At 49.5% G+C, this 16,740-nt stretch overlaps 1 protein-coding gene across 3 annotated transcripts; it reads left to right on the top strand.

Annotated features, from left to right (window-relative positions):
- Window positions 1-1,753: 1,753 nt before the first annotated feature.
- On the top strand, window positions 1,754-13,394 carry PLAUR (plasminogen activator, urokinase receptor). Of its 3 annotated transcripts, none has more exons than XM_045531534.1 (7): window positions 1,754-1,877; window positions 3,597-3,731; window positions 5,450-5,593; window positions 9,923-10,078; window positions 10,663-10,797; window positions 11,822-11,968; window positions 12,847-13,394. In XM_045531534.1, exons 1-7 carry the CDS (start codon window positions 1,811-1,813, stop codon window positions 13,098-13,100), a joined length of 1,038 nt encoding a protein of 345 aa, XP_045387490.1. In that variant the 5' UTR covers window positions 1,754-1,810; the 3' UTR covers window positions 13,101-13,394. The 3 variants fall into 3 exon arrangements, with proteins under 3 accessions (XP_045387490.1, XP_045387492.1, XP_045387493.1); XM_045531536.1 differs by having other exon boundaries at window positions 5,453-5,593; XM_045531537.1 differs by having other exon boundaries at window positions 3,597-3,707.
- The last annotated feature ends 3,346 nt before the right edge of the window (window positions 13,395-16,740 follow it).

Below are 16,740 nucleotides of genomic sequence, written 5' to 3' on the forward strand. Positions count from 1 at the left end.
GCTCACACTGCACGTCTACCCGTCTACCCTCACGTCTCCTCCAACCTGTTTTGTTTTCTAAGTTTATCACTTATCTAAATTTACGCTTATCACTGCTTGACAGTGATAGATTAGATAACCATATCTACTTCCCATTGTCAGTGTCCCAAGGGTGAGAACTTTGCCCTGTTTCTGGCTGTGTCTCCAGCTCTTGGGCCAGTGCCCAGCACCAAGCAGGTCCTTGGTAAATGCTGAAGGAATTGTCCGGGCTCAGTGGCTCACGCCTGTAATCCTAGCCCTCTGGGAGGCCGAGGCAGGAGGATCGCTCGAGGTCAGGAGTTCAAGACCAGCTTGAGCAAGAGCGAGACACTGTCTCTACTAAAAAATAGAAAGAAATTAACCAGACAACTAAAAATATGTAGAAAAAATTAGCTGGTCATGGTGGCACATCCCTATAGTCCCAGCTGCTCGGGAGGCTGAGGCAGGAGGATTGCTTGAGCCCAAGAGTTTGAGGTTGCTGTGAGCGAGGCTGACACCATGGCACTCTAGCCCAGACAACAGAGTGAGACTCGGTCTCAAGAAAAGAAAAAAAAAGTGCTGAAGGGATTTGTTGGGGCCTCCATTTTGGCCAGCAACCAGCAACTCTTCCAGGCATTTCACCTGCATTAAATTGCTGTGTTTGGTCAGAAGCATCCTAAGACAGGGAGACTATTTGATTTTACTTTTTTTTTTTTTTTTTACTTATTACAAACCTTTTCAAGCACACAGAAAAGGAGATAGAATGGCATAATAAGCTCTCATATACCCATTACCTTGATATAATTGATACAAACATTTGGCTATTTTGCCTTTATTTTCTTCTAAAGTGATTTAAAGTAAATGCAGACATCTATGACATTCACCCCTAAAACTTCAGTGAGCACTTTATTTTTTGAGACAGAGTCTCACTCTGTCGCCCTGAGTAGAGTGCTGTAGCATCAACCTAGCTCACAGCAACCTCAAACTCCTGGGCTCAAGCAATCCTTCTGCCTCAGCCTCCCGAGTAGCTGGGACTACAGACACGCACCACTGCTGGCTAATTTTTATATTTTTAGTAGAGAAGGGGTCTAGTCTTGCTCAGGCTGGTCTTCAGCTCCTGAGCTTAAGCAGTGCCCCCTCTCCGCGCCTTTCCGGGCCTCCCAGAGTGCTAGGATTACAGGCAAGAGCACCACACCCGGCCTCAGTGCGCATTTTTAAAAGATGAGAACAATTTTCCCACCTAACCACAAAACCATTTCATAACGGTGATATCTACTTTTTTGGCTAAAGTGTTTTAAGGTAAATTATGTCTTTTCACCCCCAAATATTTCAGCATGCATCTCTATAACAAGGACGTTTTCCCACATAGCCCCAATACCATTATCCTCCTGACGAAACTAACAAAAACCCTAATATTATCTAATAATCAGCCACATTCGACTTTCCCAGCGGGACAAGTTTTCTCCCCATTTCACAGCGGAGGAGAGCGATTGCCCAAGGTCCCAGAGCAGGAAGAGAGAGAACCGGGATTGGCATCGAGGCAGTCCAGGGACGTCGCTGCCACCGCGACAGCGGCTGGGTGACTCAGGGCCGAGCCAGGCCCCTTACAGCGGGACGACCGCGCCCTGGAAAGGGAAGTTTGGGGCGGGGGAGGCCCGTGGGGGAGGAGGGGGAAGCACCCACGCATCTGGGGCTGACTCGCTGTTTCGCAAAATGTCTGGGAGGAGCCCCCGAGGCCACAAAACTGCCGCCTTCCCGGGCCCAGAAGGAAAGAAGAGGTGCAGGGAGGCGCGCACGGAAGCGCCCTCCGGACATGGGCCGCCCGCCGCCGCTGCTGCTGCTGCCGGCACTGCTGCTGCTGGTTCAGACCTGCGTCCCAGGTAGGGGCCGTGTCCTGGACACCCGCGCCGGCAACAGGGTCTGGGCGGGGGGCGGGGGGCCGGGTCTGATGAGTTGGGGGAATGCGGTTCAGTCCTAGCGCCGTCCGCAATCAATAATCAAGCTCGCGCCGTCTGCAGCCCCCCGCAGCGCAGTACCTGCACTCGGCAGGTGCTCGGGAAATACGAGTTGAGCCAAGGCATTTAACGACAGGAACCACAGCCACGTTCGTGAACGCTCTCTTTACTCCAGGCGCTCTTTTAAACTCCTTCCTTGCAGTTTCAAACTAGCCGGACGGGACTGTTATTAACTCCGTTTCACGGAGGAGGAAACAGAGCCTCAGAGAGGTCAAGTAACCGGCCCCCGTCACACCGCCAATCCCTGAGTCAGGGGCTCTGCCCCCCAGCGCGCCCCACCCCGCGGACCCGCGTTTGCAGACAGGAGTCCCCCTCTTCCTAAAGGTCTAAGGACCGAGCGTCAGGCCCGGGGGCTGGGGACCCAGAGCCTGTTCCTCGAGGACCCTTCCCTTTCACTGCCCTCTCCCGGACTCGACCGTCGCACCTGCTTCCCCCGGAAAATGTTGGGGGATGAGTTTGAGAAACGAGAGGAATTCGAGAAGGAACTGAGTCAGGGCGGGTGGGGGTATGCGGCGATGAATAACCTGGAAAGCTCTCGAGACCGCGGGAGGCTGAGAATGAGTAACATGTCTAGAGAACTCCGAATTTGGGGAGGGAAAGAGACGCCCGGGAGGTTCATCCTGGATGAGCCTTGGGGCGGGGACACTGAAAGGGGTTACGGGCTCCGGGAGGGGCTGGGAGCCGGGAGAGAACGTCCGGGAGGAGCTAGGGGGCGGGGCTAGGACCGCGGGGAGGGGGCTGGGGGCGGGGAGAGAACGTCTGGGAGGAGCTAGGGGCGGGGCTAGGACAGCGAGGAGGGGGTTGGGGGCGGGGAGAGAACGTCCGGGAGGAGCTAGGGGCGGGGCTAGGACAGCGAGGAGGGGGCTGGGGGCGGGGAGAGAACGTTCGGGAGGAGCTAGGGGAGGGGCTAGGACATCTGGGAGGAGCAGGGGGCGGGGTTCCGGGAAGGCGGGGCTGAAACCTCGGAGAGGAACAAGAGGTCAGGAAGGGAACATTAAGGGAAACCAGAGGGTTTGAGATTAGAATTTAGGAAGGGCTGATGGGGTGGGATTAGAATTTCAGAATAAACTGGCGGGCGGGGAGAGGCTCTGGAGGAGGGTAGGATCTGGGGCCGCGAGTTGGGGGATAATTCCACTAGGGCACTGGGAGCGCAGGTATAATGTAAAGATCAGGGTGGGCTGTGGCTAGAACGCCCCTTGCGGAATTGGAGAGGCGGAATAGACCTAGGGCCGGTGGGGTGCGGGAAAGGACCTAAATGGAGCCTCTCCTGACAGAGGGGGCGGGGACAGGACTTTCAGGATAGACCCCGCGCGAAGACAGAAGTAAAGGGAAAACGGGCCAGGCAGGACTCTGGGGAAAGACTTGTGGGCGGAGATGGAACGGTCGGGTGGGTGCGCAGAGGTAAAACGTGGGCGAGGGATAGACTGACAAGTACAGCCGATCGGAACCCAGCAGCACGCACGAACCTGAGTGGACAGGGCCAGGAGACTTGGTTCTGGTTTGGGGGCATGAGAGGGCGAGAGGGGGATCCTGGTGCGGAGCATATGACCACCTCTTCTCTCCTCTCCGTCCGCCTCCCTTCAGCCTCCTGGGGCCTGCATTGCATGCGGTGTGAGAGCAGCGGGCCTTGCCAGGTGGAGGAGTGCGCCCCGGGCCAGGACCTCTGCAGGACCACGGTCATGCGCATATCCGAAGGTGGGCTCCAGCACGACAGGAAACGTGAGTGACCAAGGATCCTCTCACCAGTAATTAGCGCAAAGCAAACTAAAACAAGAGGAGCCCGTGTCACATCCACCAGACTGGCAGGCATTTAAAAATCTGACAATACCAGGGTTGGTGAAAATGTGGAGCGACAGACCCTGTGGTGGGGGGTAAACTGGCGATTCCACCACCCAGAGCGATTTGGCAAAGTCTGACACAAATGAAGATCAACATGCCCTAATTAGCCAGCAGTTCAACTCCTAGGAATGTAGACATGCCAGAGAACTTTGGTCACATATGTTTAAGAACACATGTTTAAGAATGTTCATAGCAGCAGTGTTTGTGACATGGAAAATTGGAAACAAACTCCATCCAGGCTGTCAGCAGCAGAGGAGAAACGCTGTGGTGTAATCACATAAAGGAATGCTCTGCCCCAGTTTCAATAAAGGAACTGGAGCTACAGATATCAATGTGGACACATCTCAAAAACATAAGGTTGAGAGAAAAAAAACCATTGCAGAATATGACACCTTTTAATATAAGCTTTAAAAAAATGTGAAACAATAGTATATATTGTTATGCATTCATAGTGTAAGAATTACCTACACCAGTGGTTGCCACAGGACAGGGCATGAGAGGAGTGGGATTGGGAGGTGTGAACAGGGGACTTTAACAGTATCTTTTATATATTTATTTATTTACTTATTTATTTTTGAGACAGGGCCCTACTCTGTCACCCAGACTGGAGTGCAGTGGCGTGATCACAGTTCACTGCAACTTCCAGCTCCTAGCCTCAAGGGATCCTCCTGGCTCAGTCTCCCAAGTAGCTATGACTACGGGCACACATGCCACTCATGAGTAATTTTTAAAAATTTTTTGTAGAGGCCAGGCGCAGTGGCTCACTCCTGTAATCCTAATACTTTGGGGGTCCGAGGCAGGAGGATTGATTGAGGGCGGGAGTTTGAGACCAGTCTGAACAAGAGCAAGGTCCCATCTCTACTAAAAATAGAAAAATTAGTGGGGCATGGAGGCACACGCCTATAGTCCCAGCTACTCGGGAGACTGAGGCAGGAGGATTGCTTGAGCCCAGGAGTTTGAGGTTGCCGTGAGCTGGGCTGACACCAGTTCACTCTGGCCAGGATGACAAAGCAAGTCTCTATCTCAAAAAAATAAATAAATAAATAAATAAATAATTTTGTAGAGACAGGTTTTGCTGTGCTGCCCAGGATGGGCTCAAACGATTCTCCTGCCTCGGCCTCTCAAAGTGCTGGGATTATAGGCATGAGCCACCATGCCTGGCTGACAGTATCTTTTAAATTCCATTTCTTATAAAAAATATCTGAAACAAATATAGCAAAATGCTAATATTTTACAAAGTTGGGTGATGAATGTGCGGTATGTATTATATCATTCTCTTATACTTTTTGGCATGCACAAAGCATTCCCTTTTAGAAATTCCCTTTAGAAGCCTCTCCCTGCTGGGATCACTAAACTGGGGTAGGGGGTGAGGGGTAGATGAATCCAGAAAGTCCCAGTGATACTGCTGTCACTAAGAGAGCAGGATGCCCACGTGTGGAGGGTGCGGAGGTGGGGATAATTCTAGAAAAAGATAGAGTTGGAACAAAACAAGAGGAGAGGCCTTGCAAGGATCAGCCCTGGGAGTGGTTGACCTTGAGACCAGGAGGCTGGTTGGGCCCAGGGGAGCCTCTGGGGTACTGAAGATCCGTTTCTCCCAGAAGAGGAAGAGCTGGAGGTGGTGGTGAGAGGCTGCACCTACCCAGAGAAGACCAACAGGACCATGAGCTATCGGACTGGTTTGCAGATCATCACCCTTACAGAGACTGTGTGTGGCACAAATTTTTGCAACCGGCCCAGACCTGGTGAGTAAGGCAGCCCTCACCATCCCCAACCCCAAACCATCCCCGACTCAACCTCATCATCATCCCAATCCTCTCCCCGATTTTATACCACTCCAACCCCAACTCCATGCCCTACGCCAGTCCCACCTCCAGTTCAAACACACCTCCAGCCCCGCTCACCCCCACCCCCAGCTCAACCTCACCTGCAATCAAACTCCCAACTTCATTTTACCACAACACTCTCTCCAGCTCAAACCCATCCTTATTCTAAACACAGCTCTAACCTCATCCCCACATCAACCCCACCCTCATCTCAAACTATCCCCCATCCTGCCCCCAGCTACAAACTTATCCTTGTCCCTGAGCCTGTCTCCATCCCACACGTTTGTCTGTATGGTTTTCATGTACAAGATGCAGCACCTGCCCTCAATAGGCCCACACTCATGCTTGAGACGTGGATGAGGTGTCTCACTGACATTTGTCCATCTGATGTTTTCCGTGGGGACAAGAGGTGGTTCAAGCAATAGATGCTGAGGGGCCAAGGTACAAGCAAAGACTCAAAGCTCTTAAGAGAAGTCAAAAGAGGGTCGCCGTGGGCTGTGAGAGTCCCCTGGAATGGATGGTCTTTGACTTGAGCAGTTAAAAAAAAAAAAGTGGAGAAACTTCCATAAGCCACTTTTTTGAGTGTCATGGCTTCAGGCTCTGGTCAGTTTTTTTAAAAAAAGACTTAGAAAGGTCAAATTCTCCCAAATTGCCACAGGAGAGGAAGGGTGGGGAAAGAAGAGACCCATGGTGCGTGGTCAGCAGAGATTCCTCTTCCTGGCCTTGGTGAGGAAGGAAATTGATTAAGGCCAGTCCAGTCACAGTGACGTCCTGCGTTTGCTGTCACGGTGACGTCGGTAAGCAGACTGCCTGCGTTTGCACTGGGGTTTCTTTGTTCCTCATCCAGTTTGATTCTGCCTGATTTTCGTGCATCCTCACCACAAACTTTCATCCGTCGGCAGGGCTGAATCAGATGGTTATTTTTAAGGAAGTGATAAGAGAGAGGACATTGGCTTCCTCTCTGCATGAAATGTGCTTAAGGAAAGCACTAGTACCTGGGTCTAAGTAATGCATCTAATCAGAGACGATAGTTAAAATATTTAACAATATTGGTCAGTGTCAGAACAAACCCCTGGAGACCCCCCGCTGGGCTGGTGTTACCATTTTGTTGACGGATCACAAGGACATGACAGTTAATAACTGATTTGCCTATATCATCCCCATTTCTAATGCCATCTTACCCTGCTTATGGCAACTCGAATAGTTGGTTAGACTGCACTCTGTACTTACATGATGCTGGGGACACAGCAGTGACCAAGACAGTCTCAGGCCCTGACTCCATGGGGCTCATAGCCCAGTGTGTGCTGGGAGTGTGTGACAAACCCCTCATTGGACACTGGCTGGTTAGATTAGTCAGTTCTGTGAAGGCAGAAGCACAGACAGGGGGGTCAGGGTGGGATCAGGGAAGAAGATGGACTGTGGGACCCCCGAGGAGACACCCGATTCAGGTCAGGGAAGGTTCCTAGAGGAAGCAACAGCTAAACAGGATCTTGAGGGATGAATAGGAGTCTGTTAAAAAGTCAGTAGAAAGGGTTTTCCAGCTGAGGAAGCAGAAGACAGAAAGGCCCAGAGGTGGGCAAAAGCAGTGTGGTTGGAGGAAGGAAGAAATGGGATGCAATGATGAGCCATTGAATTTGGCAGGGTCATGTTACATGGGGCCTTTCAGGCCATGGTGAAGATGAATACATAGAGTTTGTCCCAGGAGCAGTGGGGTGTCACAGAAGGGTTTTACGTAGCATATGTCATGATCACATTTGATTTTTAACAAAGTATCCTAACCTCATGACAGAAGATAGGTTGGAGGGAAGCAAGAGTAAACGCAGGGAAACAAACCTGGAGGTGGGTGAGGTTGTCCAGGTGGAAAAGAGGGTGGTCAGACCAGGGTGTCGGCCAGGAGAGAAGTGGGTGGATTTACCTGCTGTTTGGCAGGTAGATGAGCAGGCCGCAGTGATGGATTAGACGTGGGGAGGAGACCTGCAGTTCTGATCATGATGGAGTCACTTGTGTGAGACAAGCCCTCCTGCCAATGACAGCTACAAACACTGGACAAGTAACAAACAGTTATTTGAAGTCACTGGAGAGCAGCAAATGAAGGGAGGAACTGGAGGTGCGAGAATCTTTGAAATAAGAGAAGCGTAGAAGACAACCTGGCTTTTTCCTTCAGTGCACTTTCCAATCTGCTGCTGTGAAGCGGAAATAGAGCCCAAACAGAAAGAGAGTCGCTAGACTGAGAAGGCAGAGGTTGGCGTCTGGGGCTGCCAGCATGTCTGGAAGAGTTAAAATCCTGGAATGGATGGGACCACAGAAAAGGGAGTCCCCAATCTGCAAATAAATTTCCCTCAAGTCGTTGGCAAGCTGTGCATGCCTAGAGTGAGAGTCCAAGAAACTCAGCAGAAAAAATAGTAGCTGGGAAGCTACAGAAGCGAGCAAGGCTTCCAGCAGGCATGTGATGCTGGGGAGACAGAGGTTGCCAAGCAGAAGGGGCCTTGGGAAGCATGTGGGGCCTTCCCCTCGGACCACACCCTAGGGGTAAGGGCAAGACTGAATTAGATCAGCCCTAAACAAGCCTAAGTCTCATCCTTGACAGGAAGGAGACCTAATCCTCTTTGGAAGAAGATAGCATCATTTGAGCCTTTACTTATTTTCATCTATGATGTCTGGTATCTGGTTGAAACTTATAAGACAGCTGAGCATGGCGGTGCATACTTGTAGTCCCAGCCACCTGGGAGGCTGAGGCAGGAGGATCGCTTGAGCCTAGGAGTTCTGGGCTGAAATATGATATGCTGAGCAAGTGTCCGCACTAAGTTTGGCATCATTATGGTGACCTCCAGAGAGTGAGGGACCACCAGATTGCCTAGGGAGGGGGGAACCATCCCAGGTCAGAAACAGAGCAGGTCAAAACTCCCCTTCTGATCAGCAGTGGGATTGAGCCCATGAATAGCCAGTACACGCCAGCCTGAACAACATAGCAAGACCCCATCTCTTAAAAACAACAAAAACGACAGGAACTTACAAGGTATCCTGAAGAAAATTAAGCCAGAAACCAAGAGAAAAATCCAACAATAGAAACAGATTCATAGTGACTCAGATATTGAAATTGCTATGATCAGTATGTTTAAGAAACAGTAGAAAGAGTAAGTTTCAGCATCTGGAATCCATTTTTTAAAAGAGTCAGACAGCAAATATAGAACAATGACTGAAATGACGAACTCAACAGATGTGCTTAACAGAGATTAGAAACAGCAGAGCAAGAGGACTAAAGAACTAGAAGACAGGACAGTAAACGTAGCCAGACTGATGCATAGATATGGAGGATGAAGGGATCTGCCAGGTTTCTGCCCTGGATGGGGCCACCTCTGAGATGTGGAATTCAGGAGGAGGAGGTGCAGGTCTGGGAGGAGATGGAGAATTTATTTTGGGGCTGGTGTTCAAGGGATAGCCAGGGGGCATCCAAGAGGCAGTTGGGGGTACAGGTCTGGAGCTCAGAGAGAAGTCTGAACTGGAGGGAGATTTGTGAGTGACCAGTAGATAGTGGAAATGAAACCATGTAAACAGATAAAATCCCCATAAGAGAGAGTCTATACCATGAGAAATGAAAAGGGCTTAAGACAGAGTTCCAAGGGTCACCTGCATTTAGAAGAGTGGTGTAAAGAGAAGAATTCACAAAGGAGACCCTTGGGTGGTATGAGACAGCTGTTTGGGCAATGACAGCAATTCATGTTTTCATTTTCATGAAAGTTTGTGTGAGAATACATGGGTTATTGGCCTTGGAGTTATTTTTCCTTGAGGGTGATGACTTGGCTTTGGATGTAAATGATTCACCTAATTAGAGCCAGTGGCCTGCCAGTTGAGAGCTTTGGCTGAGATAGCCCTCTCACTTCCTTAAGACTTGGCCTAGACTCAGCTTGGATATCTTGGGTCAGGAAGGGGAGGGCATGCCAAGCATGGGAAATGGTGTGAACCAAGGCCTGGGCAGAGGAATGACTTTGGTGTTTCCAGGAAAGGAAATTGATCCAGTTGGCCAAGACCGGAAGGTGTGCTCAAAAAGGAGATCTGAGCTGGACCAAGGCATGGGACTGGACAGGAGGGGATAGATTCTAGAAAAGTTTAGGAGGCAGAATGAGCAGGGCTTGCTGATTGGCTAAAGGGCAGGGTAAGGAGGCGTCGATGCTGAGATGAGTCCTCAGGGAGCTGGAGCTCCAGGATTCTCCCCATGGAGTCTCACCCTCCTGCCCTTCTTCCAAACAGGCCGCCGCTCTCCCTCCTTTCCCCGAAGCCGTTACCTTGAATGTGTTTCTTGCGCCTCATCAGACATGAGCTGTGAGAGGGGCCGGGAACAGAGCCTCCAGTGCGGTAGCCCTAAAGAACAGTGCCTGGAGGTGGTGACCTACCGGAGCCTGGAAGGTGAGCCCCAACCTACCAGCAATGCCTCCTCCCTGCTTTGCTCCTCCTCAAGCCTGCACTTAACAACAACCCCAAAATAACTGGGATTTAAGCAAGGGAGAAAGTTAGTTCTCTCACACAGAAAATGCCCAGTGACAGGAAGTCCAGGGCCACTAGGACAGTTTTTAAGAGTCACCAGGTATCCAGATGCCTTCTGATTTCTTAGATATCACTTCCATTTTCAAGACTGCCTCATAGTCCAAGATGGCTGCCGGAGCTCCAGGCCTCAGTCCAAGTTCCAGGAAGGAGGAAGGGGAAAGGGGGCAAAAAAGGAACACCCTTCTTTTTGTGAGAGTTCTCCTTTCAGAAAGTCTCATAAAGCACTTCTACTTATATCACAGTGGCCAGAACTTCATCACATGACTATAGCTAGGGAGGATGGAAAATGGTCTTTCTGCTAAATATACGACTGCCCTAAATAAAATGAGGATCCTATGATGAAGAGTGAAGCAGAGAGTGGCTGAATGCCTGCTATGGTGGGCAAATCCAGTTTCAGCGCCTCATCCACAATCTAACCTCTGACCTTTCATCCCTGCCCGCCATAGGGGATGTCAATGATGAGCAACACTCCCGTGGCTGTGGCTACCTTCCTGGCTGCCCAGGCCCCACCGGCTTCCACAACAACCACACCTTTCACTTTCTGCAGTGCTGCAACACCACCAAATGCAACGGGGGCCCAGGTAAAGGGCTGGGGACCTGGCATGGGGCCTGGGACCGGGCAGGGAGGTGCACTCGGGCAGACTGCCACTCAGTCACGGTCAGGCAAACCATTCCCCTCTGAGCCTTGTTTTTTCTTCTGAAAAATGGGCATATCTGATCCTCATCTTGCCGGCCCCAAAAAAATGTTTTTAAAAAGTGGACATACCAAGCCTTTCTCAAAGGATTTTGTGGGAATTCGTTGAGCTTGTCAACCCCTCACTGAGACCTGTGCTTTCTCCCTCTTATGTATCTTTCTCGAATCCTTCTATTCCCCACCACCTCCACTGCCACCTCCTGGGCCAAGCCACCACGACTGCTTTCGCAGGTCGTTGCAATGACCTCCTCCCTGGTCTCCCTGCCACCTCTGCCACCCTACAGCCAGGCCTCAATCCAACAGCAAGAGTGATTTAAAAGAAAAAAAAAAAGCAAAAGGGAAACTTTCGCTGGCCCTCCCCTCCAGTGTAATGCACATCGCTTGTGTTACTCCATCTCCATAAACCAGCCCTGTCCAACGGGACTTTCCATAGAGGTGGAAATGTGATGTGTCCGCGCTCTGTCCAACATTGTAGCGACTACTGGGCGTGGCCATTGAGCGCTTGCAATGCGAATTGAATTTTAACATTCTATTTAATATTAATGTATTTAAATTTAAATTTAAATAACCACATGTGGCCAGTGGCTACCATATTGGACAGCGTAGCTCTAAATTGTAAATCGTGTGAGGGCAGCAACACAGTTTTGTCTTACACAGTTGCTTACACAGTGCCCGGCGTAGTAGTGCCTGGCCAGAAATGGGGCTCCTCGTGGGGAGTTGGGAGTTGGGGGCTGGGGTTTCTCTCAAGCCTTTGAGAACTCCCCCAAAAGAAAGTGCCACTCCAGCACCTGACCACAAGGTGGCTCCCTCACATCTCAGGCTGACAGTGGGAGTCCTAGGGAGGAAATGCAAGGAAGGAGGGACGCACCTGCTAATTTCTTTGGTCTCTGTGTCTCTTGTCTTCTCCTAAGTCGTGGAGCTTCAAAACCTGCCACTGAATGGCTTTCAGTGTTACAGCTGTGAGGGAAACAGCACGCATGGGTGTTCCTCCGAAGAGACGTCCCTCATCGACTGCCGAGGCCCCATGAATCAATGTCTGGAAGCCACTGGCACTAATGGTGAGGCCCTTTGGGAGGCTAGGAGGGGACACTTATTGGGGAGAAGGGGGTTCCGCAGGAGGTTGACTTCCAGTTAAGCTGGACTTGCTGAGATGGATCTTCCTGTGGGAAAGCTGGGACTTCCTTCTGAGGGTGCAAAATTATAGCAAGGAATTGGGACTTGTCATCAGGAAATGGACATTTCTGCCATAGAAAAGTGGAATTTTTTAGTGGCGAGATTTCCCGTAGGTGGATTGGACCTGCTGTGGACATCTTGGGCTTCCATCCTGTGTCGTCCTCCAAGCTTTTGGCCTCAAAACTCCTTTGTGCTCTTAAAAATTACTGTTTATGTCAGTGATTTCTATAGATATATACTGCATTAGAAATCAAAACTGAGACATTTTTAAAAGGCTTATTTATTTATTAATTCTTTTAAAATAACAAAAATTCATTACACGTTAACATATTTTTTTATGAAAAATGGCTGTATTTTCCAAAATGAGAAAATGTAAGGAGAAGCCTGGCATTGTTTTGCGGTGTTGCACGTCTCTTTAATGTCTGGCTTAATAGAAACAGCTGGATCCTCACAGCTGCTTCTGCTTTCAGTCTGTTGCAATATCACACGTCCTGAAGTCTCTGGAAAACTCCATTGTACACTTATGAAAGCAAAAAAGCCAAATGTTTTAGTCCTATTACGAGAATAATTTTGGCTTCACAGATCTCCTGAAAGGGTCTTGGGAACCCCCCCAAGGGGTCCCCGGAGCACACTTTGAGAATTGCTGCTTTCTCCAGGTGGCAGTGAAGGTGGCCCCGACCACAAGATGGCACGCCACCTACTTGAGAATTCCAGGCCCAGGCCCAAGAGCTGGGAGTCTGACTCAGTCTTCTCTTTCCTCCAGGGCCAGGGACCCCCAGCTACACAGTAAGAGGCTGTGCGACCGATTCATGGTGCCAACGCGTCCACGTGGCTGATGCTTTCAGCCTGACCCATCTCAATGTCACATGCTGTCATGGAAGTGGCTGTAACCACCCAGCCCGGGATGTCCAGCACCGCAGAGGGAGCGCCCCTCGGCCTGGCCCTGCCCACGTCAGCCTCACTGTCACCCTGCTAATGACTGCCAGACTGTGGGGAGGCACTCTCCTGTGGACCTGAACCCAACCCCCCCATCTCTAGCCCGGCTGGAACCGGGGGACTCCTTTGCCCTTCCCTCAGCTCTCAGCCCTGCAAACTTGCTGTGTGACCTCAAGCCAGTGTGCCAACCTCTCTGGGCCTCGGTTTTCTCAGCTGTCAAATACTTATCTGATTGAGTTTTTGTAAGAACCAGAGAAGAAAAGCTGGAGAAAAGCTGTGGGCCAGCAGGAGAGCTGTAGTTATGAATAATGTTGCCACTATTGTTGTTATTATTAATTAATATTCATATTATTTATTTTATACTTAAATAAAGACTTTTTTATACTTAACGATTTTTGTACCCGTGAACAAAGCCAGGTCTGCCCTTTTCTGTATCATCTGTCTTTGGGAGGATGATTGGTGGGGGGCACCTTTCCACATGCTCTTGGAATTAGAGGTCACATTGTAGGACCCAGGCATTTGAGGGCCCTGCCTGGGGGGCAGTCCCTGTGGGCTTCTGCCCTAAGCTGCCTCCACAGCTATTTCTGGCTTCCAAATGCAAACTTCCAACTCACCCGCCCGACACTAACCAACCAGTCTCTTGCCCTGAACTTCAAAGGTTAAGACTATTTTCTTGTTCTAAGGAGACATGTCTGTGTTTCCCAGGGTGCTTTGGGACAGGAGATGGACAGGAGACAACCTGAGGGCCAGAACGCCCTTGATGCACTGCAGTGAGAAATAAGGACAGGACTACGCCTCCCATGATGCTCTCGGGGCAGAGGATAAAAGCTAGGCTATATTTCCCAGGATGCCTTAGGACTGTCAGACAAAAAGCCACAACTACCATTTCAATGGCACTCTTGGAGCACAATGTGGAAGAATTCCTGTTTCCCATGATTTGAGACAAAATTATGTTCCCCATGGCGCTTTCTGGTTAACGAAGAAAAAAATAGGACATCTTCCATGGTATTTAGGGGCAGGTGAGGGACAGGGTTTCTTTTTAGGACTTCCTCCAATCCCATATCACCACCTGTCATTGTGGAAGCTTAAAGAGGTGGGGTCTGCACCTCCGCCTGTTGAATATGAATGACTCTGTGACTGCTTTGACCAATAGGATGTGGTGGAAGTTTTCCTGTGCCATGTTCTGAAGCCAGGCTTTTAAAAACTACTGTCTTCCACTTCCTTTTTTTTTTTTTTTTTTTTTTTGAGGCAGACTCCTTCTCTGTCACCCTGGCTAGAGTGCCGTGGTGTCAACCTAGCTCACAGCAACCTCAAACTCCTGGGCTCAAGGGATCCTCCTGCCTCAGGCTCCCAAGCAGCTGGGACTACTGGCATGCGCCACCATGCCTGGCTAATGTTTCTATATATTTTTTTAGCTGCCTATATAATTTCTTTCTATTTTTAGTAGAGACGGGGTCTTGCTTTTGCTCAGGCTGGTCTTGAACTCCTGAGCTCAAACAATCCACCCGCCTCAGCCTCCCAGAACGCTAGGATTACAGGGGTGAGCCACCACACCCGGCCTATCTTCCACTTCCTGAATCTTGGAACACTCAGTCTGGGGAAGCCAGTTGCCATGTAAAAGTCCTACTACCCTGATACTTCCATGCTGTAAGGAAGCCCAGGCTACTCATGTATAGATAAGATACCACGTGGAAAGAAAGCCCCAGATGTTTCAGCCTTCTCAGCCCAGGTACCAGACAAGTGGGTGAAGGAGCCACCTTGAACATGCAGCCCCAGCAGATATGATATGGAGAAGAAAGCCAGGAAATATGTTTCTTAGGGCTGCCATGATAAATTACTATTAATATAAACTTACAAAGTAGGTGGCTTAAAACAACAGAAAGTTATTCTCTCACAGTTCTGGATGCCAAAAGTCCAAAACCAAGGTGTTGGCAGAGCTATGATCCCTCTAAAGCCACTGGGGAAGAACACTTCCTTGCCTCCCTTTGGCTTCTGACGGTTGCCAGAAATCCTTGGCATTCCTTGGCTGACAGCACATCACTGCAATCTCTACCTCTGTCTTCACATGGCCTTCCGCCCTGTGAGTGTGGCTGTGTGTTTCCAAATGTCTCTTTCTTCTTATAATGACATCAATCACTGCATTTAGAGCCCACCCTAATCTAGTAGGGATTCATCTAATCATTAATGTAATCACATCTGCAAAGACTTTATTTCCAAATAAGGTCGCATGCATAGATCCCAGGGGTTAGCACTTCAACATATATTTTAAGAGGACACAATTCAATACCCACAATACCACTAACAGCCTCAGATATATGGCCCTAGATGAGTATCCCCTCCATCTCCATCTGTTCAAGCCAGTCCATTTTTGGCTCCAGTTCATCGTGAAGCAGATACTCACCAATCCTGCTCAAATTCCTGACCCATAGAATCATAAAATAAAAAGGTTGTTGTTTGACGTCTCTAAGTTTTGGAGTATTTTGTTATTTGGCAATGGTTCACCAGAGCAGTCATGTTCTTGTTTGTTTTTTGCTAACTCTCCCCATTACAATCACCATGGTGGGCAAGGCCTTTTATTCGCTTGCTACTGTAGTCCTAGCGCCTGGCATAGCGCCTGCACCATGGCAGGTGATGAAGAAAGAGAGGAGAGAAGGAAGGAAGGAAAGATTACATCTTCTATGGTGTCTCACAACAAAAATGGGGCCAGAACTAGCTCTCTCATGATGCCCTACAGCAGAGATAAGGCTAAGATGACATTTTATGAGATGCTGCATAATTAAAATTGAGGAATTTCACCTTTCCCATGATGCCCTACAACAGATATTGAGGCTAGGGATACATCTTCCACGATGCCTAGCAATGGGTGTTGAGGTCCGGACTGGACGGCATCTCCCATGAGACCCTACGGCAGAGATTGGAGGCTAAGATTCCATCTCCCATTATGTCCTACAGTGGAGCTGAGAGGACAGAAATACACGTCCCATGATGCCTTCCAGCAGGTACTGAGGCTAGGGACCAGTTTCCCATGTCCTATACCTTAGCTTGTGATAGGACCTCGTTGCTAATGGCTCCCAAATTTTTGTTCGGGAACCTTTGGTTGCAAGAAATAAAATCTGTTTTGGCTGACTTGGCAAAAACAATGTTATCAGAAGTTTGGAATCCAAGCAAGGTCTAGGTCTCCAGGCCTCACCAGGGACAGGAAACAATTGAAAAGCTGTGTAAAATCAAGGTTATCTCCTTCTTGCAGAATCTCAATCAATCGCTCTCTCTTGCTCTCTCTCTCTCTTTGAATGTGTGATTTCCCTCCTAGACTTCCACTTTATTTTTCTGTCTCTCCACAGACTACCTTCTTCTACTTCACACGTAATAGCCAATTATGCCCACTGAGATGTTAAGTACCAAGAACTACTTGAGTCTCATTTCTAAAATTTTAGCCAAGAGATTCTGACTGGGTCCAGTGTGGGTCAAGGTTCTGTCCACAGTCTCCTCTACTTAGGCCAATGAAGTTCACATCAAAGCCACTGCATGCAGTTGTTCAGGTCGTACACAAGCATCCCCTGCTCCCGCGGTCCTTGTGGTATGCTGCCCACTTGGCCAGAGCTTGGAAAACAGACTGCAAGAGAGATCCCACCACAAGGATGGAGGGGCAACTGAAAAAGAAAACTATTACTTAGAATGTTTTAATCAGCAAGTAGGGCTGCCTCCATGTACTCCGTGGGAA

The sequence above is a fragment of the Lemur catta genome, chromosome 19 (assembly GCF_020740605.2).
Source record: "Lemur catta isolate mLemCat1 chromosome 19, mLemCat1.pri, whole genome shotgun sequence".
Classification (NCBI taxonomy): domain Eukaryota; kingdom Metazoa; phylum Chordata; class Mammalia; order Primates; family Lemuridae; genus Lemur; species Lemur catta.